Consider the following 24,741-nt stretch of genomic DNA (forward strand, 5'->3'; position numbering starts at 1 on the left):
CTGAGCTGTGTGTTCTTTGACAAACTGATTGGGATTGGAGACTTACCACAACGTGTATCTTTCCCATTTAAGCTGAGAGACCAGAGGGGCTCCAGTTCCCTTCTAGAGCTTGTTGTCTGTGACCTAGTTGTGTCCACCAGGCCCCACCTCTCAAATGGTCTACCGCAGTTTCCAGCACTACCACACAGGACCAAGACTTCACCCCAAGAGCGTCTGGAGCTCACAGACTGCAATGACAGCAAATGGCTACTTGAACGTAGTGGAAGCTGGCAAGAAGGGAGAGTCGGGCAGAACCTGAGGTGTTAGGAGGCTCCAAATCATATCTGCTACTTGTGCTTCCGTCTCTCGTCTTGTCCAGCCTACCTCAAACTTAGCTGCTCAGCAGTATTTCCTAGCTGGCTGAAAGCCGACAACCCACCAAACAATCCTGGTAACAAAAACTGCTATGAAAGCTTGGTGCAGCTTATCAATCATATTCAAAAGAGGACAAGGGAAATCGATTTTAGTCAACGGATTTTATTGAACCGAAAATCAATTTTCTTCCTGAGAAGTTTCACACTTACTTCATGTACAGAGGTACCGAGTGTGGCTGTCTACTAGTGGCCTCTTTATAAGATGGAGCCGGACCATGGGAAATTAGAAATAATGTCATACTTTGAGATCCTTTCTGAATAATTTAGACCTAGGAGCTAATTTATTCTTGTGTGTTCATGTGTGTGTGTCTCTCTCTCTCTCTCTCTCTCTCTCTGTGTGTGTGTGTGTGTGTGTGTGTGTGTGTGGTGTGGGTATGTGTGCCTATTCAGAAATTGACACAGTGTCTCCCTCAATCATTTCTCCACCAAGAAATACACCAAAATAGCAGCTGTATCTCAATTGTGCAGAATTCACTCTCTATGCCTATCTTCTGTCTGAATATTTTATTTTGTTCTATATTTTCTGAGCCTGTTATTCTCCCACCCACCAATGTGTGTGTGTGTGTGTGTGTACGTACACACACATGCATGGGGGTGTGCACTCATGCATATGACCTTGTAGAATCAGCGCTCTCTCTCTCTCTCTCTCTCTCTCTCTCTCTCTCTCTCTCTCTCTGCCTTTGACTTCTGAAGACTGACCTCCGGTTACTAAGCTGACACAGTAGGTGCCTTTTTCTGCTGAGCCATTTTGCCAGCAAGTCTGAGCCTAATTTTTCACTCATTTTATTTTATTTTCATAGATAATTTTCAAATATCTGTAGAACATAAGGGTATAGGAATAAGTAAATATTAATAAACTGACAAATTTCAGAGTATAAGAATGAAGGTTTAATTTCTAACACGGCAGTATGTAACAGTTTCAGATGCACTTGGCTCTGTGAATACTCTACTGGTGTCTCCTTGCACTGAGCCCTTGTGCATGGCCTGTGCCATTTGGGCCATGATACTGTTCCACAATTAGCTTCACTTCTCACTCTCTCATCAGCCTCCGAGGGCCAACACTGCCTACCAAGTCCACTGTATTCGCCCCCATGCCTAAGACTGCTGGGGGAAGGAAGGGGTTCTGGAAACAGAAATATATGGGAGAGTAAGTCCTTACCTTGAAACTATGTATCAGTTGCCTCTGCTACAGAATTGACTGCACGGCCCAGTTGCCCTTCCAGAAGCCATGATGTCTGCTCTTCCACTGGCTCTTTTCTGCTGGACAGGAACTTATACAGAGAGTTCTTTGGGTCTTAATTAAAAATTGACTGTTGAGTCAGCTCTGAAGCTCTGTAATGCATAGGTCTTTCTCTTACTTTTCTCCTGATTTTTTTTTTTCTCCCAGACAGTCCTGGTACAGACACCAGAGACAACTCGTCTTAGGTATTTTACTGAGTTGCTTCTTGACAAAGGCAAACCGCTAATGCTGGTTGGAAATGCGGGAGTGGGGAAAACCATCTTTTTGAGCGACACCCTGGCACGTCTCTCTGAGGACTACATAGTGTCCCGTGTGCCTTTCAACTACTACACGACATCAGCTGCCCTGCAGAGTAAGTGCCTCTCCTCCATCTAGACAGGACAGTTTGTTATGGTCTACACATCTGCTTAGGTCTTTGGTGAATTTTTACTCCGCATTGTCCTGGATAAACAGAGTTCAGCTATTGCTATTAGTTTGTTCTGTGTTTTTTTTTTTCAAACAAAGAATCACCATATAGCCCAGGCTCTCCTAGAACTCTTGCCTCAGCGTCCTGGGTGCCAGGGTGACAGGCATGTGCCACCATGCCTGGCTAAGTTTGGCCTTTATTTCACTCATAGTCTTGTTGGGTTATTACTTTATAGACCAAAAATTTACATTCACAGTGATAATTATGTCACCTCTAAACCATTTAATTCCCCGTAATTAAATCATGGAACTGGCAATACAAGGGTGTTAAAGAGGATCCTCATGTTCCTCTTTCAAGCAAGGAATTGATTCAGGAGACAAAGTATATTAATGATGTGCCCAACTTTAAGTTATTAATTAGATTTTCCCATCACATTTATTTAGAGTGTGGGTGGTACACATGTTGAAGACAAGGAACAACTTGCTGGAGTCAGTTCTATTTTTCTACTCTGTGGGACTCAGAGATCAAACTCAGCTCATCAGGCAACAGACACTGTACCCACTGAGCCATCTTAGTGGCCTTGTCATTCTGTCACAGGTCTATTCGTGTGTGTGTGTGTGTGTGCCTAATGTGACCTATTAGGCAAGTATATTATTGTCAGAAGAAGCACAGAATGGAGGAGGCACAGCATAAAGAGCTGATGCCAGTACTTCTGCCACTGCCCAGCACAAGGAGAGGGGGACAGTACAGCACTCAGGTCTCAATTGCTGATTAAAACTGTTGTGTGGCTTTCCAATCAGGTCAGTTTCTTGCCCCCTCTCAGTGGTTTGCCATTTCTATCATGTGAAATACAGTGAGCCTACATTACCCAGAGTTTTCTGGAACTGGACAGCTGATCACCCTGTCTATACCATAGCTCTGATTGGGCCTCTTGGGAACAGGAATCTGAGGTCAGGAAGACCAGTTCTACTGAACAACATACCAGCAAATATAGCATGGCCCTGGGCCTGAGGCCACAGGGAAAGCAAAGGAGGTGGCATCAGGAATCTAAGGACATGGCATGAGATACCATTTGTAGGAGTTAGTCAGACGTGGCCAGAGTGAATTCCTGCTTGGCTTTCCTGTCTGACTGGAAGAGTTTTGACCTCATAAGCAGGGACACATGAGCACAGGAAAGAGGAAAGAGCTATGTGTATGTGTGTGTGTGCATGTGTGTGTGCACGTGCGTGCGTGCGTTCGTGCATGCGTTCGTCTGTCTCTCTGTCTTCTGTCTGTCTCTATGTGTGTATGTCTATGTACCTTTCTGTCTCTGTGTGTGCCTATCTGTGGGTCTGTATGCCCTTCTGTCTCTATATCTGTCTTTGTATGTATGTGTCTGTCTGTCTCCATGTCTGTGTCTGTGTGATTCACTGTCTCTCTGTCTCTGTTTCTCTCTCTTTCTCTGACTCTATCTGTGTATGTGTATCTGTCTGTCCATCTGTCTCTCTGCCTCTGTCTCTGTGTGTCTGTCCATCTCTGTACGTGTCTGTTTGTGTCTCTGTCTCTGTGTCTCTATGTCTCTGTATGTGTATCTGACTGTCTTTCTGTGTGTCTGTCTGTCTGTCTATCTGTCTGTCTGTGTGTCTATGTCTAAGAGATAGTGCAGAGATGTATTTAGAAAGGAGCACAAGTAGCAGTGGGATTAACCATCCAGCATCTGGAAATGTGCAATAGTTGTTGGCCAAAGTAATTGTCATCAGCATAATATAACCACACACACACACACACAAACACACACACACATTCTGTCTTCCTTGTCCCCGAGTTATTTGCAGTCTGAAGAGTCAACATAATTAGATACTATATCTGAGAAACACAGTACTCAGGACCCTTTCCACACAGAGTCACGGACACAGGAAAAACACCAAGTAACACTTGGGTTGGTGACCTCTAGTTAACAGGAGGGAGATGAGCAGGGACCAAGTTTACAGTCAGTTGCAGCCAGATGTGAAACCAGCAACCATGGCATGAACAAATTAGCATGAAAGAGGAAGAATTTGGGGGAAAATAAGTAAAGGCAGAAATGTTACATCCTATCAGCCAGCCATTTGTAGAGAAAATTACCTCTATGTTTTTAGGGATTCTTGAAAAACCTCTAGAGAAGAAAGCTGGTCGCAACTACGGTCCAAGAGGAAATAAAAAACTGGTTTATTTCATTGATGATCTGAACATGCCTGAAGTGGATTTGTATGGCACTGTCCAGCCTCATGCATTGCTTCGGCAGCACATTGACTACGGGCACTGGTAAGTAAGTCCCTCCTGTGCTCTACTGCCCATCAAAACCTCATCCCTACCGTAGAAGAACATTTGAAAACGGAATTGTCCTGGATTGCTTCATCTTCTGGGAGCATTTTCTGTTTGTAACCGTGTGTGTGTGTGTGTGTGTACATTGTGTACATGTTTGTACATATATATTTGTACAGATATGTGCATGTGTGGAGGCTGGAAATCTATACCAGATATGAGATCACCATCTTCTTTTTTGACACAAAGTACTTCATTGAAACTGGAGCTCCCTGGTTCTAGACTGGCTGTGCCCAGGGATTCTTCTGTATCAACTGCTAGGAATACAGGTGCAAAGTGTCATGCCTGGCTCTTACTTGGATGCTGGAGATCTAAACTCAGGTCTTTACCCTTGTGTGGCAAGAACCTTACTGACTGAGCCATCTTCCCGGCCCCACTTTATATATCACATCTTCCTACCAAACAGAGCAGTTTCCCTTCATATCTTTGCAAGGTTGGATTGAAAAGTAACAGAGGAACATTAGCGACTATGTAGAAATTAAGTCTCACTAAGTTATTGAAGAAAATTTGGCTTTACCCTGTAGGCTGTGAATGTTTGGTCATACCTAGGCACTCTACTATCCATTAAAATAAACACAGGGCGAGGGGTCCCTAGCCCACCCACTAAGCTTTATTATAATGTTTTCCACCCATGGTAAGGGCCACATGAAAATCAATGACCACTAATAGTTTATATTGATGTTGTTAGAGCTTTTATTCTGTCACCTTCCATTTTCTGAGCTATGGTTTTGATGTCCCTCAGATGTGGCCCAGAAGGTCAAGCTTGCAGAATGATTGTGATGATAAAGTGTCTGTGATTAAATCCTTCATGAACTGGTGGCTTGCTGTTTTGTCATCTCGATTTTGGATTTGAGGTTCTGTTTTCTGTCCCTTAGGTACGATCGACATAAAGTGATGCTGAAGGAAATCCGTAACTGCCAGTATGTAGCCTGCATGAATCCCACGGTGGGCAGCCTCACAGTCAACCCGCGACTGCAGGTGCGTTTACATGCCACTCTTCCCAGTGCCCTTGATCTCATATTCAAAACTGTAGATCATGCTGGCTATGTTGGTACACTCTTGACATGCCAGCACTGAGGGGTTGGGAGTGCAGGCTGAGGCAGCCGTGTTAGGAGTTCAAGGCCAACCTATGCTACGATGAATTCCAAGGAAGATTGAGCTTCATATTGAGCCCCTGTCTCAACAGAACACCACTTCTTGTTTCTTGGTGCTTCTGAAGTAAGATTCCCACTTCCAGTTAATTAAGTAGATGTGCTCTTTCCCAATCAATATAGAATTTTTAATTAACTTTTACATTTACAGCAAAATGAGTCAGAAGAATTTCTGTCGAGTCCCTCATCCACCCACCACCTGCTACATTTGAACTCTTACTAACCTCTTGCGTTAGTTACATTTGATGAGATGATGTTGACACATAATTACTAACTAAAGCACAGAGTTTCCACTGGGGTTCTTCTTTGTCTTACATGTTCTGAAGGGTTGACAAATGTATAATGACAGGTGTCCACTATTAAAATATCACACTAAATGGTTTCTCTGCCTAAAGACCGATCTGCTATGTGGTCACCCTTCCTTTGCCTCTGCATCCCCCACAACCATTTATCTTTTGAAAATCATTTTTTTCCATTTTATTATTATGGTTAAATACATGTTACATAAAATTTATTAGTGTAACTAACTCTTCTACCTGTGAAGTTGAATATATTTGATGCTTTCTTATGCCACACCATCTGTCTCTGCGAGACTCTGATGTAAAACTGAGGCTCTGTCCATTAGCGATGACACCGCGTTTCTCTCTCCTCTGTCACTCTTCTTCTCTCTCTGCCTAGGCAGACACCACTCTTCTTTCTCTCTGTGATCCTGACTTCTCTAAGTATTTCATATAAAAGGAGACCTACACTGTTTGTCTAAGGACTGGCATTCTTCACTGAGTGTTGTGCTGAAGATCACACATGTAGCATATTGTAGAATTTCATTTCGTAGCCTGGAGGATGAGCTGCTTTGTCTTACATGCTGATTTTGCCTGTCTTTTCACTCACTAGTAAACACTGGGTCACTTCCATCTCTTTGCTAGGGGGAATAAAAACATAGGCACAAAAATATCTTTTGGAAATCTGCTTTCAGGGGTGGAATTACAAGATCAGACAGTGATTTGGTTTGTAGCTTTTTGAGAACCTGTCAGTTCTTTCAATCACCATGTCACCTGTCACCCCCACCAACAGTGCACAAGGGTTCAGTTTCTCCACATCTTTGTCAACATGCAATTCCTGCTTTGCTTCTTCACAGCAAGCATAATAATGGGAGTGAGGTAATATCATTATAGTTTAGTTTTTGCATACATCTGGTAATTGGAGATTTGAATATTTTTCATGAGTTTCTTGTATATTTGTATATATTTTTTGAGGAAGATGTTATTAAAATCTTTTTATTCATTTTTAGATTAAACATTTTTGCTGTTAAATCTTAGGAATCTCCTACATAATGCAGACATTTAATTCTTAAGCACTGATCACTTTATTATCTCAACAATTTTTAGTCTCCAAAATAGTCTGTAGTGAGAATCACTTTTTATATTGGCTTCTTTTAGTTACCCAAGCCATCACAATAACTACACAGAAGGTGCTCTCTCACTTAGGTGAGTCCTGCAGGTAAGCTAGCTGTCTCTGCTGGCTTTGTCTAGATCACTTTTAATGTCAGGAGTATGACTCTCAGCTGATCTTGTGTGGCAGAGGCCAGAGTGGTGACAATGACAATACACCTCTGCCTTCTGGACCTTTCATCCTTTACAAACTTTAAAAGCTCAGGAAAAGTCAGAGGCTTAAGGGAACAAAGATGAAGACCAGAGCCTTTTCAGTGACTAGCATTGTCTCTGTAAGGTCAAACAGGTCACATGACCAACCCCATGGTTGGGGAAGATGGCAGTAATAAATTACATGGCAGTGACCCTGAGTAAAGAACAGAGTAAAAACCAACTATTTAGTTTGTTTGCTTTATTTGCATGTTCTGCTTTGACTGTCTGTCATCTCCATTTTGTACTCATTGTTTTTCAGAGACATTTCACCGTGTTTGCATTCAACTTTCCATCTTTGGATGCGCTGACCACCATCTACGGTCAGATCTTCAGCTTTTATCTCCAGCAGCAAGCATTCTGCCCGTCTGTTCTCAGGGCTGGCCCCTCTTTGATCCAGGCGACAATTGCGTTCCATCAGACAATGGCAGAGAGCTTTGTGCCCACAGCTATTAAATTCCATTACAATTTTAACCTAAGAGACTTATCAAACATTTTCCAGGTATCTCAACTGGCAAGAGAGCTTCTTGAGCATCAGAATAACTTCTGGCATTTGTTTATAGAATGATTTCAGTTTTGAACTATGCTTCATTGCATCGTATGTCTTTCTCTTCCACTTATAAACCTCTCTGTGAGGTGACATGACAAGCTACTCTGTCTTTCTCGTCGGTGAGACGGTGGGTCTCTTCATGCTGTGCTATATATCTGTGGTAATACAGCAAGGTACCTGAGACTTGGTAATTCAAAAGCAATGAGAATTTATTGTTCATAGTTCAGGGTTGCTGAGAAGTCCACAGCCGAGGTAGTAGCAAGTTCAGCATCTACTAAGGGCCTGTTCTGATGGTGCCTTGAACATTGTGTCTCTCCATGGCACATAAAAGGGCACACACTCTGCAGTAGTCATATGACATCACCTCTCTTAGAAAAGGGCCCACCTCTTCATACATCTACATTGGCAATTAAGTATTTTTTCATTTAGTGTATGGCAGGTGGGTATGTCCCATGTGGAGGTCTAATGACAACTTCAAGGAGCTCACTCTCTCCTTTAACCTTTATGAGAGTTCTAGGGGTTGAACTGAGGTCATCAGGTTCATCCACTGATCTGTCTATCTCACTGGCCCCAACTGCTTCAAAACATAAATTTAGGGAGACAAACAGACCATGATAGATAGTGAGTTAACAATACCAGTAAAGTTGAAATTCAAACCTGGGAAATTAATGGCTTATTAAGTGCCAAATAAGAGAAATTGGTCGTGTTTTTGCATAAAACATCAATGTTATCATTTATATTAGAATATGAAATTTTAAATTATAGATTATTTGGTTTAACACTGAAAATTATCTTGATTGCATAGTGTGTTAGGGCCAGACACAGAGACCAGGATTCCATTATTCCTCTCAAAGGCCTTGGTGACCTAAAATGGGGTGAAGGGTGCTGAGATCCAAAATTTAGCCTGTAGTAAAGGGAGAGATGTTTACTATTAATTGTATAAAGGAAATTCTAAAGAGGGAATTGAAGGTCTAGAATTCCTGAAACATATATGGCGTCCTCTACTATCCACTGTGAAGTATCTGGGGAGTTGGAGTTGTCTAAGACTCAAAGTTCTGTTGTGCAGGAGAAAATGAGAAAACTTCCAGGACTTCTCCAGCTCTCTTCAGAATCACTCCACAACAGCCACAGAGCTCCACCACAACAGGAGACAATAGCTTGTGATGATACAGGCCATTTGCCTTCAGGTCTGCAGTTCTAGCACCTGCCAGAAAGGCTCTGCCTAACAAGGTCTTGTCTAAAGCAAGTCTTGCCCTTAGCAGAAAAGGTGACCTAGGATGTGATCCTGCCTGCTTAGCCTTCAGGTCCAGGCTGCTAACTACATCTGATACCTTCAAACATTGTCAGCCTCTCACAGGTTAATTCTCCACAGCATCCTACTCTTCTCCTGGGAGAGCAAGCTGTCTGTTCTTGGGTCACCTGCACCCCAGATGCTAAAGGGCAATGTTGGTGGGCACAGGGGACACAGTGAATCCATGCTAGTCCTGGGCCTACCTTCCAGGATGATCTGTGTTTCAGCTTTGGGTGTTTTGTTTTGTTGTTTGTGAAGTAAATGGGTTAGATTGGCTTGTATCAAAGGATTAAAAGCAAGGAAACTTTGCATCTTGTTATTTTCATTCTGATTGTACTTTGGTTTCATAAAATCCATTAGAGACTGAGAATGAATATATATATATATATATATATATATATATATATATATATATATATATATGTCAATTAGCTCCCACTGACTTGAAATAGTTTTAGTTACATTCCTTCATGTGGTTATGATAAGGGAGCTGGAGAGATGGCTCAGGAGTTAAGAGCACTTGCGGCTCTTGGAGAGGTCCCAGGTTCAGTTCCTAGCACCAACATGTTGGTTTATAACTATCTATAACTCCAAATCTTAGGAATCTAGCTCCTCCTTCTGAACTCTTGAGACATGGTACACATCCATACAAGCAAAATACCAATGCATATAACATAATAATTGATAAAACTTTTTTAAAGTCATGTATGATGAGGGATAGAGAGATGACTCAGAGTTTGAGATCACTGACTATTCCTCTAGAGGACCCAGGCTTAATTCCTAGTAACCACATCTGGGTCACAATCATCTGTAACTCTAGTACCGGGGAACTTAATATCATCTTCTAGCCTTTTTAAAATGAGTACAATACTAAATTCTTATGCTCCTGCTTCTCTGAAATGAGTTTTATTTTCACACACACACACACACATATATACATATATATGTGTGTATATATGTATATATACATATATATGTGGATATATATACACTCCTGTTTGTTTCTTTTCAATTGCTAAACCCAGTATAGAGTTAAACAAATACTAAAATGCTTAGATTGGCACTGTCCTCTGAATTAAAGCTGTGTTCCTCATTCCTCTCATACAGGGGACTTTGTTTGCTACTCCTGAGTGTTTAAAATGCCCGGAAGACTTAGCACGCCTGTGGCTTCATGAAACATCACGCGTTTATGGAGACAGACTGATAGACACAAACGATCTTGACTTATTTCAGAGGAAAATGCTGGAAACTGCCCATAAATACTTTAAAGTGAGTGAGTAAGCATAAGTGGTCTCTGTTCAGTAGGCTCCAGTTGGTATGAGGCTGGTGTTAGAGAGTCTGTGAGCTACAGATGGGCAAGCATACTGTCCTTTCTGTAGCATCTGAGATGCACAGCCTTACTAAGTCCAGATTAAAGAGAATTGTCCTACTTCCTCACGTGTGGATCTCATACCACGGTCTGTGCTTCCTTCTGCAGGGTACAGATGCTAACACCCTACTGCAACAGCCCCTTGTCTATAGTCACTTTGCCAGTGGCAGGGAAGACCCTCGTTACATGCCAGTGAAGGACTGGGAAGGGCTAAAGGCAATTCTTACAGAGATGGTAGACAACTACAATGAACTCCACTCTGAGATGCACCTGGTGCTGTTTGAAGATGCCATGCAACATGTGTGAGTGAATCGGTCATGGTGGCTATCAGTCAGCAATGGTTCTTACGGCATTAAAATAGGCACTGCTGTGAATTATGTCACAGTTTTAACCAGGTACATGCAGAAAAACTACTTTCAAAAGGGCCACAGATGCAATCAAAATGTTTTGTTTCACTGCAGTCCTGTTAGAGAAGGGTATTAAGCAAGAGGAACAGAAAGTGCTTGTGGGATTTGTGGGAAGGACTTAACCTGACTTAACCTGATTATCATGGATTAAGTAGGCCATACTGAGTGCCTACTGCATTCCAGGTAGTAACATGGCCAGTCCTTTTAATTTCTTACAGCAGTTATTGAAAACAAAAGGGTATATATATATATATATATATATATATATATATATATATATATATATATATATTTAGAAGAAAATTAGAGGATGTTGCCTGCCTTGGGGTAGAGGTTGAACATCAAGGCTTCTATCCTGGTCAGGGCACCTCTGTCCAATCCCTTCTTTAGAGAAGCTTGAGGGCAGAGGGCTCCAAATGAACATTTTCCAGAACACGAGCAAATGAGCAAGAGAACTGTCTTAAGAGTACTGTGTCACTTGCAGAATAGTCGATTGATTATATCTGCCTAGACAGGGTAATCAGCCCTTAATAATTCTGCATCACTAGGTCTGTCAGATGATCCTGGGTAAGAAGGCTGAAGATCAGATGCTCCAACATTTTGTAGTATAGGGACTGTCCAGGTGTTCAGCAGTATCTATAAATTGGCTAAGTTTTAGAAGCTATGCTTTGTGCTTCCCATAATTTCAGTTAACTCAGTCATTCTGGATTTCTGACGGGGTTGAAAACTTATAGTCTCATAGCCAATCCTGGTTATTTACTTTGAGAGAAAAGATTTGAGTGGACGGTTTTCAGCTGACATTCATTCTAAAGCCAAGAAAAAAGCCAGGTTCAGAACTAAGTGTTTTAGTTAGGAGAGATGACAGAGGTTCTGGTTAGTCAACAAAATGATGGACTGGGTATTAGGACTATCTTGTACCTCACTGGTACAAATTGGTATAATTATGCTCTAATTGTATTTTGAGAGAAAAGGTTTTTTTTAACAGGAAGGGTGATATGTAGGAGGAGCTAAGGTGGGAGGATTACCGAAAGGAAGAGAAGGAGCAAGGAGAGGAGGGGAAAAAGGAGAGGAGAAGCTAGGTGATGAGAAAGGGGGGGGGGACATGGAGGCAGATGTTTACGTGTCTCCACCAGTGAAAGATAGTTGATATATCTAGGTTGGGTATTGGGTTACACTTCTGATTGAGCATTACCAAACTTATAAAGCCTTTGATTAACATTTTTTTAAAAAATTGTATAAAAGCAAAAAGGAAAAGAGGGCATGGGATAGGGGTTTTCTAGGGAGGGGAAATGGGATGGCATCTGAAATGTAAATAAAATATCCAATAAAAAATAAGTAAAAAAAAATAAAAGATAAAAAAATAAAGAGTACAGTGTCGTGCCCAGGAGTACAACAGGTAAACAGAAGAAGAAAATGTGGTCTGAGAGATCCTCAACCAAAGGCCCTGGGAGTAGAAAGGTGTAGAGTTTCTGATATTTTCTTCAGGCTTTGAAGTATGCATGTACTTGGGATGAGATGTCCCCAACTGACCCACAATTTTGTTTATTTTTGATATTAAACTCTCTGCACATGGCATCCAGGTACTTTTAGTGTTAGCCAAGATTTTACTGTGGTCTGTCTCCTAGACCTATAAGATATTTAGGATTTTAGAACAATTAAGATTTCAATATAAAGGAGGCTCAATCTCTATTGGATTTCCAAAGAGAGACTGGGTATCTGAGGGAGGCAGTGGCATTAGTCTGAGATCTACATGATAAGTGTACCATATTATAGAAAGATTTGGGAGAAGCATATCACAGAGGGCCATTGTGACTCTGAGTCATGAATGCCCAAGTAACAGAGTTAAAGATAAAGGTGGACATAGTATATGTAGCATAGGTTTAAAACAAGGCAAGCAACGTATGATGAGGCCAGAGAGGCTGAACAGGCCTTATGTACACAGAACAGTTTCTTAGAATGGAGATGAGGAGCCTTGAGAACAAGCTGTGGATGGGCTGCTGGTCTAGGCAGTTTCTGTTGCTACAAGGTGGGAAGTCGACTGTGCCTTTATAGCCAAATACAGTTCCCCCTGCCTAGCTACCAGCATTCCCCCATGCCCTTCTATTAAGTGACAATGGACAAGAGTTACAAACTTAAAAAGTTAAGTCATTAAAGAAGGAAAACGTATTTATGAAATGAAGGAAATGCGGACGGGGTGAACTACAGGAAATTTGAGTTTCAGAGAAGTTATTATAAAATGTCTAGCCTTGGGACTGAAGGAAAATGTGAGGGGGCTCCCCGCCGTCACCCCCACCCACCGTTATTGCTGCAAGCTTGGCAAGTATCAATAGTTCCACTATGTCTTTTCAGTAACTTCGTGATTACACACACAGGGGAGCTTAGGTGGGAACCAGTGAATTACTGGCCACACTGTTCCCTGTGGGGTCATGATACTCTGATACCTCACGTGTCAGGTGAAACCAACACCCTCCAACACTGAAGGAAAAAACCTTCCCATACAAGGAAGCACATAGGATCTTCATTATGGGACTCTCAGTGGCCCAAGCCATAAGTGTTTCTTTGACCAGGGATTATGAGATTAAAGCTGATTGACTCAGCATTAGAGATGACATATAAAGTGTTCTTAAACTTCAAAAAATGGGACGTTTCCAGTTAGTGAGTCCTGTTATATAAAAACTTGGAAGTGTGCATTAAGATGCAACCAAAGCCTATCTCTGGACTTGAGATTTCTCTTCTGCTGTATCTTTCCCAAGATTCTTTTGTTTGTGTGGTCATATGGCGTAAAGTTTAAGGGAATCACCAAGCTTGTAAAAATAGCTGTCTTTTCAGACTTGAAGTGATGATACATATCAGTTATGGTATAAGGGTCTCCAGCATCATTTTCCAAAAGGAAGAACAATGTTGGTCTTTCAGGGGTGGGATTTAAGTTTTTTTCAGACGGGCAAACATAATATATCCAGTTTTTGCAGTTGGACTTCTACATACTTTTCATTTTGTGGATTTTTTTTTAAAAAAATTGTTTAACACACGTATAAGCCATTTCTTCAACTAAACCAACTTTACAGTGATGTGAAAACCAACACATTCATACTTTTAAAAATGTAGCAATGACATCAGTAGTGTAAACAGACTCTCTTGGCTAAGGAAGATGAGCGCCAAAAGGTCTGGTAAGAAGCTTGACTTTGAAGTTACAGTGGCAAATGCTTTGGCCTATGCATGGGGCTGCCTTTAATGGAAAGGAAGCAAAGGGTTGCATCAAGAAACAAGTGCACAGGTTAGAGAGGAGGCTCAGCAGTTAAGAATACTTTCTGCTCTTGCAAAGGACCCAGGTTCAAGTCCCAGTCCTGACATAATGCTGTCACGACCACTTGTAATAGTTGCAGGGGATCCAATGCTTCTTCTGACCTCCTTAGGCACCAGAAACATACTTGGTTTACATACATAGACACAGATAAGAAGCACTCGCATAAAATAAATATGTTTTAAATAAGCAAGTCTTTAGTCTCTTTGAATGAAGCACATGGAGGTGTCCATTAATCTAAGCCAATCTATTTTTTGCAAAGTGGTTCTACAGCAAAGCTCTTATGTAAGCAGATACCTTCCCTGGAGGTCTTTGTACAGGTGACAGAGAGTGGGATTTTTCTTGCTAATCAAAAAAAAAAAAAAAAATTAATGGAGCTTACATATAGGCCTTGTATATATTTCCAAGTAGTATTAATGCAGCAAGAATTCAAAATACAACTCCCGGGAAAATTTTTTAAGAAAATACTTAGAAAACTAGATGCTGTCTTTGTTTGATGAAGAAGCATAAGAACAGAGATTGGATGATTCCAATAAAATTAGCGTCTCATCATAAATCTGTACATTTAGCTAAAATATAAAGCAAATACTACCCAGGACGTTTTATGTCATGACTTTGAGGGCGTCTGCTACTTTCCTTCTCCAGGTGTCGAATCAGCCGCATTCTTCGGACCCCTCAAGGCCACGCCCTCTTGGTTGGAGTCGGAGGCAGCGGCAAGCAGAGCCTGTCTCGGCTGGCAGCTTACATCTGCAGCTTAGAGGTCTTTCAGATCACTCTGACGGAGGGATATGGGACCCAAGAGCTTCGGGTGAGGAACGTTGGAAGGCAAAGTAGTCATCCATTGTTATCCTTAGAGAAGTAGGGGCCTGGATCCTGACGCAATTCAGGCTGTGGACGGCCACCTTCCTTCGGTGACCTGAACATGGTCCCGTGTGCTTTAAATCGCCTCCACGTTGCTTACATGTAACCTAACGTCGTTGCTGTGCTACAGTGCTAAGGGAAAAACCACAGGAGAAGAAAGACTGTAGGTGATCAGTGCACACACAAAGTTCTGTCTGTCTGTTTGCTGTTGGCCGGCCTGTGGCTATGGAGGGCTGATTGAATTTCTGGCCCATTTGTATGGCAGACAGAACATAAACTGATAGTGAATCCATGTGAGCTCTGAGATATGGACAGGAACCCCCAACCCTACAGGAAGTGGGGATCTCTGCCAATGCCTTTGATGCCTTTATCTTCATGGTCAAATACACAACACATTTCTATAATTTCAGTATAGGTTCAATAACATAAGCCTGGCTGAAAAAGAATATTGTCTTAAATATACAAACATGCTTTTATGTCTGCCTTAAATGGACTCGGTGTTCAATGCTATTCATGTCTTTATATGACAAAGGGAAGAAAGAAAAAAAATACTTCCTCTGGACCTTCAGGTAGGTTTTCTTCTCCTCTGAATGAGAGCAACTGAAACAGCGTTTTAAGAAAAGTATCCTGTGTCCTTAAATGTCTGCTTTTCAATCCGTGGTAGTACTTACAAAGCAGTGCCTAGAGTTTGTGGCAAAGACTATTTTATACTTTAAAAAAATGCTTTTGATATTGCTGGCAAATTTTAATATTTAATATTTAATATTTAATATTGTAAGCAAAACTACTTTCAGTGAAGAGGCAACTGTTGGGGTGAGCAGAGGACTGCCACTGTGCAACTTGACAGAGGTGGCACAGAACTCTCATCTGCTCTGTTAGAAGGAAAACACGGCTCATCCCTGGGCTCCCCCAAGTCACATGATGCTCACTAGTGAATGCCAGAGTTGGAGGTGCAGCGATGGGTCACTGGGAGGGGAGGCACAACTGCTGCCCGGAGTCCTCTTCACTCAGAGCCCCCCAGCACCCAGCCACACCCTCCAACATCACATCAGCATTCTAACAGAACATGAACAATGTCGTCCTTTCCTTACAGGTAGATCTGGCCAATTTGTACGTCAGAACTGGAGCCAAGAACATGCCCACTGTGTTCCTGCTGACAGATGCCCACGTTCTAGATGAGAGCTTCCTCGTGCTGATTAATGACTTGCTGGCATCGGGTGATTAAATGGACACACTTCTTGAAAGATCTCTCCCAGTGACAAATTATCTGTAGTTTCAATGAACTTTAAAGAGAGATAATTTGTCTTTGAGATGTTTGCTAGGGGCAGTCCTTGGGGAGAAAGCTATAAACTTAACTTATTGGAACTATATTGCTTTCTTAGTCAGCTTGTGGATGTGGACTGCCTCCCAGAGGCACAGACTGAAGTAAATATTATTCCTTCTTGTGCAGGTCTGGAGGAGATGAGGGTCTAGAGGGTGCACAAGTCCAGAGTGGGTTGGGGTGCAGGTCTAGGGGCTGTGTGGGTTAGTAAGTGTAAGGGCTCAATTCAGTATGTGTCTGGATGATGTGCACATCCAGGGGGACCTTGTGGGTCTACTGAGTGTGAGGGTCTGATGGGGTCTGGGTCTATAGATATGCAGGTCTAGTGAGTATGTAGGTAATTACTTGCTCTCAGTGTCTTATCAGAACAAAAGACAAAAAAAAATGGCATTCCTAATTTCAAACTTTGTCTTTAAATGGAGCTTGCTTCATCTTAGAAAGCCTTTTAAACATTAGGGAAAAATCCACTGTAAAATGTAAATTGCAAGATTGTTACACTATTCTGCCCATTCTCTGGGGATAGGAGACATCCCAGATCTGTTCAGCGATGAAGATATGGACAAGATCATTTCTGGAATTCGTAATGAAGTTCGAGGCCTAGGCATAGTGGACTCCAGGGAAAACTGTTGGGAATTCTTTTTGGCCAGAGTCCGACAACAGCTCAAAGTAAGAAATGTTCACTTTTCCTTTGTATTGCTTTAAAGCTGTTGTTGACACTTGAATGTGCATCTCAGTCAGGACTCATGCTGTGCTTTGAGTTTCAGTGACTTCTTTGAAGGGACTGGAGCATTTGTCTAGGCTGTGTCTGTAGTGTCTCTGAGACCAGCTGTGGTGTTGAGCTCCTGGGAAGCCCTGGGCTAGGCAGTATGTTCAATGTTCTACCAAAGCCATGTTCCTCTGTCTTAGAGGAGCTGACATTGTTGTAGGAGGTAAGGCATGTCACCAAGAACTTTCCTGTGGGACAAGTATAAATAGGCCCATGGGAAGGCAGGAGGTGGCAGCCTCCTCCTCAGTGGGAATAGGTTTATCCTGGAGGAATGGTATTGCATTGTCAGGCATGGGTAAGAACTCAAGGCAGGAGCTTTTGTGGAGAGGAAACAATATTGTTGGTTTTATTTAGATTTATTTATTCTATGTCATGAGTATGGATTTTTTTGCCTGAATACATGCATGTACACCATACATGTGCCTGGTATCCATGGAGGTCAAAAGGGTTGTCAGATTCCCTGGAACTGGAGTTGTAGATGGTTATGAGCTGCCATGTTTGTGCTAGATACTGAATCTAGGTCCTCTGTAAGAGTAGCAAACACTCTTAACCGCTGAGTCCTTGCTCAGACTCCTTGAGAGAGAGAACATTAAAGGTGAACTGTGAAGAACCTGCTTGGGAGAAGCTGAGATGGCTCTAAAGGGCCAAATCATGGAGTTCTTGTAGGGAGAATGTGGTCACTGGAGCTGGAGATGTGCACTGAGGTGAAGTGAGGTGTTTACATCACCAAGTGAGCAATAGTCAGATACTGTACTAGTGTGTCCTTTGTGGAATGTGATGTAGGGGTGTTGTTCAAATATTCTTAAAGCCTTTCCATTTAATCTACGCTTGGCTTTGGGGCTTCGTAGAGAGTAAATGCAGCTAAACAGCAGTATCAGCGGAGGTCAAGCATTACAAGAGAACAGACGCTCCAGACTTGCAGACGCCGACCACATAACACCGTTGTAGTGATTTGATCTTCCCAGTGCAAAGTTAGAATCCTTGAGAAACTATCACTTTGCTGCCTCTTCTAGTATCTCTGTACCCGTCCATCAGTGGAAGGCTCTGTGGTAACTACAGAGCATGGGACGCTGGAGAGGGCTGGGTGGACAGCAACAGTGACACCAGCCAGAAATGTCCAGTTAGGGAGAAGCCTCTGAGGCATGTGAACCTTCTAAAGGTTCACATGTGAACCTTCTAAACTCAGCCCAGAATCACTCGGTAACATTGACATGAACATCCAAATCACAGACCACCAAGGAAACTTGCTCTTCTGTGAACCTTTAGACAGGGTAGTGACAGCCATGGGAGTTTCTTATCAGCTTAGAAAAGTCCTCCTCTTCTTCCTCTTCTTCCTCTTCTTCCTCTTCCTTTTCTTCCTTCTCATCTTCCTCTTCCTCCTTCTCCCTTCTTTTCCTTCCTTCTTCCTCTTCCTTCTTTCTTCTTTGATTACCTTTTATGCTTTTTTTCTAGACTAGAACTAATAATGTAGCCCAGGCCAAGTTAGAACCCAGCAATCCTCCTGCCTCTCTATCTACCCAATGCTAGGATTACAACAAGCATGTGTTACACCGCCTGGTCTTCCAAAGTTATCGTGCTTAGAACAGTTGTTCTCAACCTGTGGGTCATGACCCTTTGGGGGATGAATGACCCTTTCACAGGGCACATATCAGATATCCTGCATATGTTATATTCAAATTATGATTAATAACAGTAGCAAAATTACAGTTATGAAGTAGCAGGGAGCATAGTTTTATGGCTAGGGGTCACCACAGCATGAGGAACTGTATTAAGAGGTTAACTGTATTAAGACCTCAGAACCTCTCCCACCTGTCAGCCTACCCTGGCCCTTGGAGACCTATAGTCTCATCAGTCTTAGCATAATCTGGATACGTCCTTCCTCCTCATCACAGAGCCACAGAGCACATTCACATTCCAATCCAGGAGAGGAGGAAGTAAAAGAGCTGGTTACCTGTTTCAGGAAACTAGAACTCACCCCTTTCAAAATACCCTGAGCTGTTATCCTAGTGACCATAAGTGTGTTACAGCTACAGTGGGCTCAGGAGAGGGGGTATTTGATCTTCACACATTTTTTTTTTTAATGACATAAGATTGAAAATGAATTTGGGAACATAAGTGTGCCTCAGCTTACCACAGGGTGATGTCCCAGTAAGTCAACCACAGGTCAAGTATTGTAAGTTGAAAATGTACTCCCCTGTAGGATGTCATAGCTTAGCCCCACAATGCACTAGGTCCTCAGGATGAGAGCATTACCATCATTGGAAGACAGCAGACTGCACGCCACCAGCCAAGGAAAGGTTAAAATTCAAGATCCCCAGTATGATTTCTGCAAAATGTGTGTTGGTTATGTGTGGTCAGAGAGTTGAAGAATCCCAGAGTTAACAATCACAAGTTAGGTAGGGTTTAGTTTTTAAGGAATGTTACCTCTAGAAAATATTTCCTACTCTGTGTAGTGTAGAGTAGGCTAAGAAATATCAGGTTATTTCCTCCCCCAAGGATATCTTTATCTTAATGCCGGATGTTCCTTTCCCAACAGTTTTATGCATTACCTATATTAAATCAGGAATAGATGTGGTTACAATCTCTTCAGATTCTCCACTCTCTTTCCCTGCTAAGCTCCACTGGCTTCAACATTGCCCTATGCAAATTAGCAATACTTTCTTGTGTATTCTAGTATCTGATTACTGCTTCTGATCAAGCTTTTCCTTATTCTTATGTGTTCCTACATGTGAACGAGCACTGGAATCATATTGTCACATTCTGCCACCATTTTAATTCTGGCTAGATCATGCTAACTACTTAATAATTTCTGTAAGGGGGAGATTTGATTTTTATGATATAATATATTCTACTGTTCTAATAAACTTTCTCTTATTTTAATATGGAAAAAAATATTATCTTTTAATTTTGTGACTAGCTATCTCATCTCCTGTCTTACCAATTTGGTTGCTGGTTTTCATGGGTCTGTGAGTGCGCTCATGTGGGCGCATGCATGTGCAGGTACATGTGTACGCAGGTGTACACTGTAGATGTATATATGAGAGTTAGAGATCAGAGCAGCCCCACTTTCAACATCACCAGGTAGGCCAGGTTGGCCAAGCTGGTCTTCTAGGATTTCCCTATCTCTGCCTCCCACTTCACCCTTGCTGCATGTACAACAACCAACTTTTATTTTGTTACTTGAGACATGGCTGACCTGGTAACCTGGCGTTACCTGTGACTTGGCCTGGGCTAGCCTCAAACTTGTAATCCTTTGGCTTTAGCCTTCCAAGTACTGGATTGCGGGACTGCACCACCTGCTTAGACCCTCTTGAAGCAGTTTCTAGGAGCTGAGTGATTTTATATAGATAGCCTTCACGGACAAATGCATTTTGACTGTGTGATTTATCTCTACTGCCTTGGTAAGGACTACAGAAGACAACAGTGATGCTAACCGTGATTGTTTCTGGACCCTGACTTGGGCAGGAAGTCTCTGATGCTTCACAGTAACATCTCCTATTGGCTCTTGATTTTACACGTCCATTTTGTCAAGGAAGTCTCTCTTGAATTCCTTGTCAGTGTCTATTGAGATAATCACATAGTTTCTCCTTGGGCTTATTAGTATTCCTAGAGTTAAGATTGACACCCTGCTGTCCTGGATTTTCATATCTTTTTACAACTACCAGTCTTTTTGCATTTTTTTGATTCCACACACAAGCAAGGCTTGCTGAGATAGAGACCTGCTTGTGACTTCCTCAATCTGCTGACCTCTTCACCCAAAAAAGAACTGGTATGCAAAAATGGACTGGCTGACAGCTTTCCAATTAAATGACAGCTTCAGCCTTCACGATCTCTACATATGCCCTTCATCTCTGTTATCTTAAAAAGCCACCCACATTACCCTGATATTTTCACAGACTGTGCAGTTTATCAGTTCAGGCTACAGATTGGATTTCTGATGAGTTGGTGTCTTCTTTGCCTGTGCTCCTGACTAGACAGGAGTTAACTGTGCCACAGGGGTTGCTGGTATCACCCATCACTCATGCTAACCACTAAGCATTGGTTTGTTGGAAATGCAGGACTGAGAGAATCTATTGGCACATAGAAGTGTCTTCTGAGTGAACAGGCTATTCCCCATTACCAGTGATCAAATGCATGTCCTTGGATTGCTGCAGAGGAACCAGTGGTCCAAGCCTATGTAGTATGAGACTCCCTACAGGGTCCTCATCTTGTACTAGAATGACATCAATTTAATCTTTCCTCCTGTGGGCTCGGATTAACCCAAGAAACTTTATTTTGTTTCCTTTCCTGGCCCTGTGATATGGGCAGCACCTGGCTTATTTACCAACCTCTACTCTGTGTCCAGATTTAGGTATCTGTCCATTTCGTGATCTGACTGTCTAGGTGTATGTAGAGAGATCCATTTCTGATAATATAAGAAACATACAGACATTGTAGAGAATGTAAAAATAAAGGGCTACATAAAGAAAATAAAAACTATCTTTAATCATTTCATCTAAAGATAGCATACTGATAAATCACATCCAAGTTTGCTGTATATAAAAAAGCTTTATCTATATTTACATATAATGGATGTAAATTCAGGAAGGCTTTAGGTAACTTTTCCCTTTCTTTTATTTTTTATAATATATTTTAGGTTTGAAGGCCTACCTAAAAAAAAAAGTAAAATATTTCAGGAATTTGATGCACAGAATAAACCATTTAAAGCAAATGTGATTTATTCTAAATAATATTATTTATTAGAAAGTATCTAACAAAATATCTAGAAAATATGACAATATTAGAAAATATTATATTTTTCACCATGAAAAATTTACCCAAGCCTCTTATTATATAATCTCTCCTCTAACCAAATGTTACATATTATATCCCTACATATATGGGATACAATATCTAAGAATCTCCTTAGGTCCAGTTGATTTGCTCACCTGTGAACAACGAGTCAGCTGTGCATCACTAAGACAAAACACCTGAGGAAAGAGTTTGAAAAGCAAAGGATTGTAGATTTTGTGGCTTTTATTCCTATTCACTTAGATAGAACACCATGATGGGAAACACATGCTGAAGCAGAGATAGTCACCTCATGGTGGCCAGGGAGCAAAGCACTAGAGTGTTGAGGTCCCGAAGACAAGATAACCCTTATGAGTCAAGAACACAGTAACCTGCCCCTCCCACTGCATTCACCAACAGCCCCTGCTCTGAGGACTTCTGCACTGAGACCAGCCTTCAACAGCATGATCATAGAGCATGGCTCCATCCAGAGGAGTGCTATTGGTACCCCTCCTGCCCAGGATTCTAACTCTTTCACACATTGATGAAGAGGAAGCCAAGGGCTGGCCACCTAGGGCTATGTCCCTCTCCGGTTTTTTTTTTCTAGAGCCTTGCTTTTTGGAACCACCACTGTGTCTCTCCATTTTCTATGGTTGTTGGTAAATTGCAAAGAAATTAAGGAGACAAAAAATGCTGTCTGTATCAGTTAATTTTCTGTTGCTGTGATAAAATACCAAATCCAAAATACTTTAGAGGAGAAAGGGTGTTTGCTTTGGCTTACAACTACAGAGGCATCGACTCCATCATGAGAAAGAAAACATGGAATCAGGGAGGGTAACCAGCCAGAGCAGGAAGCAAAGAGAAAGGAGAGAGTGAGTGAGAGAGAGAGAGATAGACAGAGACAGAGACACAGAGAAAGAGACAGAGAGACAGAAAGATAGAGAGAGACAGAGAGAGAGACAGAGGCAGAGAGAGACAGAGAAACAGAGACACAGAGAAAGAGACAGAGAGACAGAAAGAGAGAGAGAGAGAGAGACACAGAGAAAGAGACAGAGAGAGACAGAGAGACAGAGGAACAGAACTGGGATGCAGCTATAAGTCCTAAAGCCTGACCCAATGACAGACCTCCCCCCGCCCCGTTCTCCACCTCCAAAAGGGTCCATCACCTTCCTCAGTATCACTACCAACTGGGAACTAAGTATTCAACCACAAGAGCCTATGAGGGATAATCTTCCTTAAGCCACCACACTATCTTGTGCTGCGTATCTGAGCTTCATGAACTTTGATATGTGATAAGCCAGCACAACCTCAAAAAAATCATGACACAAGCACAAAAACTATTAGTGTTCTGTTTCCCCAAGTGGAGATTCTGAGCTGCTACCTGTTCACACTTTCATTTAGCCATTTGTCACTCGGCATGTGTTTATTGAGGTCCTGTGATGTGTCCTGGGGAGATGACAGAACTATGACAGCCCAGCCCCAGCCCATCTAGAGCCCACATCACTGTGGGGACAACAATCACTGGTCTAATAGCTACCATAAGTACTGTGAACCTACATCTATGAAATGGAAGGAGAATTCGCTGCTGTAAAAGAAAGCCCAGTGATAAAGGTTTCAATGAGAGAATCACCAGGAAGTAGATGTCTTCTCTGTTATTTCATACTCTAAATAGTGTCTCTAAATTGTCTGTCTGTCTACCTGCCTGCCTGTCTGTCTATACATGAACGTATGGGAGTGAGCATTCATGTGTATTTAGAAGAATGTATGTGTGGGTGTGTAAGCATATGTATAAAATGTAGATGCCAGAGGGCAGTTTTGGGTATCACTCTTCAGGTGCTATCTGCATATTCTCTCTCTCTCTTCTCTTCTCTTCTCTTCTCTTCTCTTCTCTTCTCTTCTCTTCTCTTCTCTTCTCTGTCTCTCTCTCTTCTTTCTTTCTTTCTTTCTTTCTTTCTTTCTTTCTTTCTTTCTTTCTTTCTTTCTTTCTTTCTTTCTTTGCTGAGACAGGGTCTCACTGGCCTGGAGGTCTCTAAGTAGGCAGATGGGCCGTCCAGAGAACTCCAGAAATCCTCCCATCTCTGCCTCCCCAGCACCGAGATTTTGAGCCGGCATGGCCACTCCTGGCTTTTTAATATGGGAGATTTCTCATGGTTGAACTAAAGATCTCCTGCTTGCGAAGCAAGCACGTGAATCATCGGGCTGTCCCCATAAACCTCTAAAACAAACTTTTAACACCAGCAGTGAAAGGCGCAGTCTCAGAACAAAGGTCACTTTACACAGAATGTACTTTGCATTTAGGAAAGCAGTCTGCGTTCATAGTATTTTCCAGCAGAGCGTGAGGCCTGCCCTTATACACGTGGAAGATGGTGCTATAGTGATGCCAGCTGCTCTAACAGTGGTGCTACCAGAAACTGCATGACATGTCTCAAATTCTGACCTATTTACAAGAAAAAATAGGTATCAATTAAAAAAAAACTAACAAAAGTGAAGGATTGCATTAAGGGGCTGCAGATTGGCCTGCAAAGCTGTACATCATCACTGCAATCCCAGGGAAAACAGCCAGGGGAAAGACCTCCTCCTCCTGCCTGGGTTCCTCAGATGAATGCACATTCTTTTTAAGTACAGTAGTTTCCTTGTTTTTAAAAAATGAAAATAGGGGCTAAGGAGATAACCTAGTAGGTAAAGCACTTTCTGTATACGTGTGAGGACTTGAGTTCAAATCCCAGAGCCCACATAAAGCTGAGTGTGATAGCACAGCCTGTAATCCCAGCGCTCCTACAGTGGAAAGGTGGAGACAGAAGTTCTTGAGCCAGCTAGCCTAGCTTATGCAGCAACAGCAAACAACACAGAGACGTGTCTCAAGGTGGAAGTCAAGGACAGACTTCCACCATGTACACACCTATGTACACACACAC

The 24,741-nt window shown here is 42.1% G+C and overlaps 1 protein-coding gene across 8 annotated transcripts in view; it reads left to right on the top strand.

Moving 5' to 3' along the window:
- Dnah11 (dynein axonemal heavy chain 11) overlaps window positions 1–24,741 on the top strand; it is a 290,461-nt gene that overhangs the window by 157,284 nt on the left and 108,436 nt on the right. For 6 of the 8 annotated variants that reach the window (XM_076920922.1, XM_076920924.1, XM_076920923.1 and 3 more), the window contains 9 exons: window positions 1,801–2,005; window positions 4,177–4,342; window positions 5,278–5,380; window positions 7,453–7,692; window positions 10,139–10,300; window positions 10,509–10,702; window positions 14,754–14,916; window positions 16,063–16,186; window positions 16,814–16,956. In XM_076920922.1, the coding sequence (XP_076777037.1) occupies window positions 1,801–2,005; window positions 4,177–4,342; window positions 5,278–5,380; window positions 7,453–7,692; window positions 10,139–10,300; window positions 10,509–10,702; window positions 14,754–14,916; window positions 16,063–16,186; window positions 16,814–16,956 (1,500 nt within the window). Of the gene's footprint in view, window positions 1–334; window positions 577–1,800; window positions 2,006–4,176; window positions 4,343–5,277; window positions 5,381–7,452; window positions 7,693–10,138; window positions 10,301–10,508; window positions 10,703–14,753; window positions 14,917–16,062; window positions 16,187–16,813; window positions 16,957–24,741 lie in introns of those variants that run through there. The other 2 variants (XM_076920928.1, XM_076920929.1) reach the window with 2 other exon arrangements.

The sequence above is a fragment of the Arvicanthis niloticus genome, chromosome 23, assembly GCF_011762505.2.
Source record: "Arvicanthis niloticus isolate mArvNil1 chromosome 23, mArvNil1.pat.X, whole genome shotgun sequence".
Lineage (NCBI taxonomy): Eukaryota > Metazoa > Chordata > Mammalia > Rodentia > Muridae > Arvicanthis > Arvicanthis niloticus.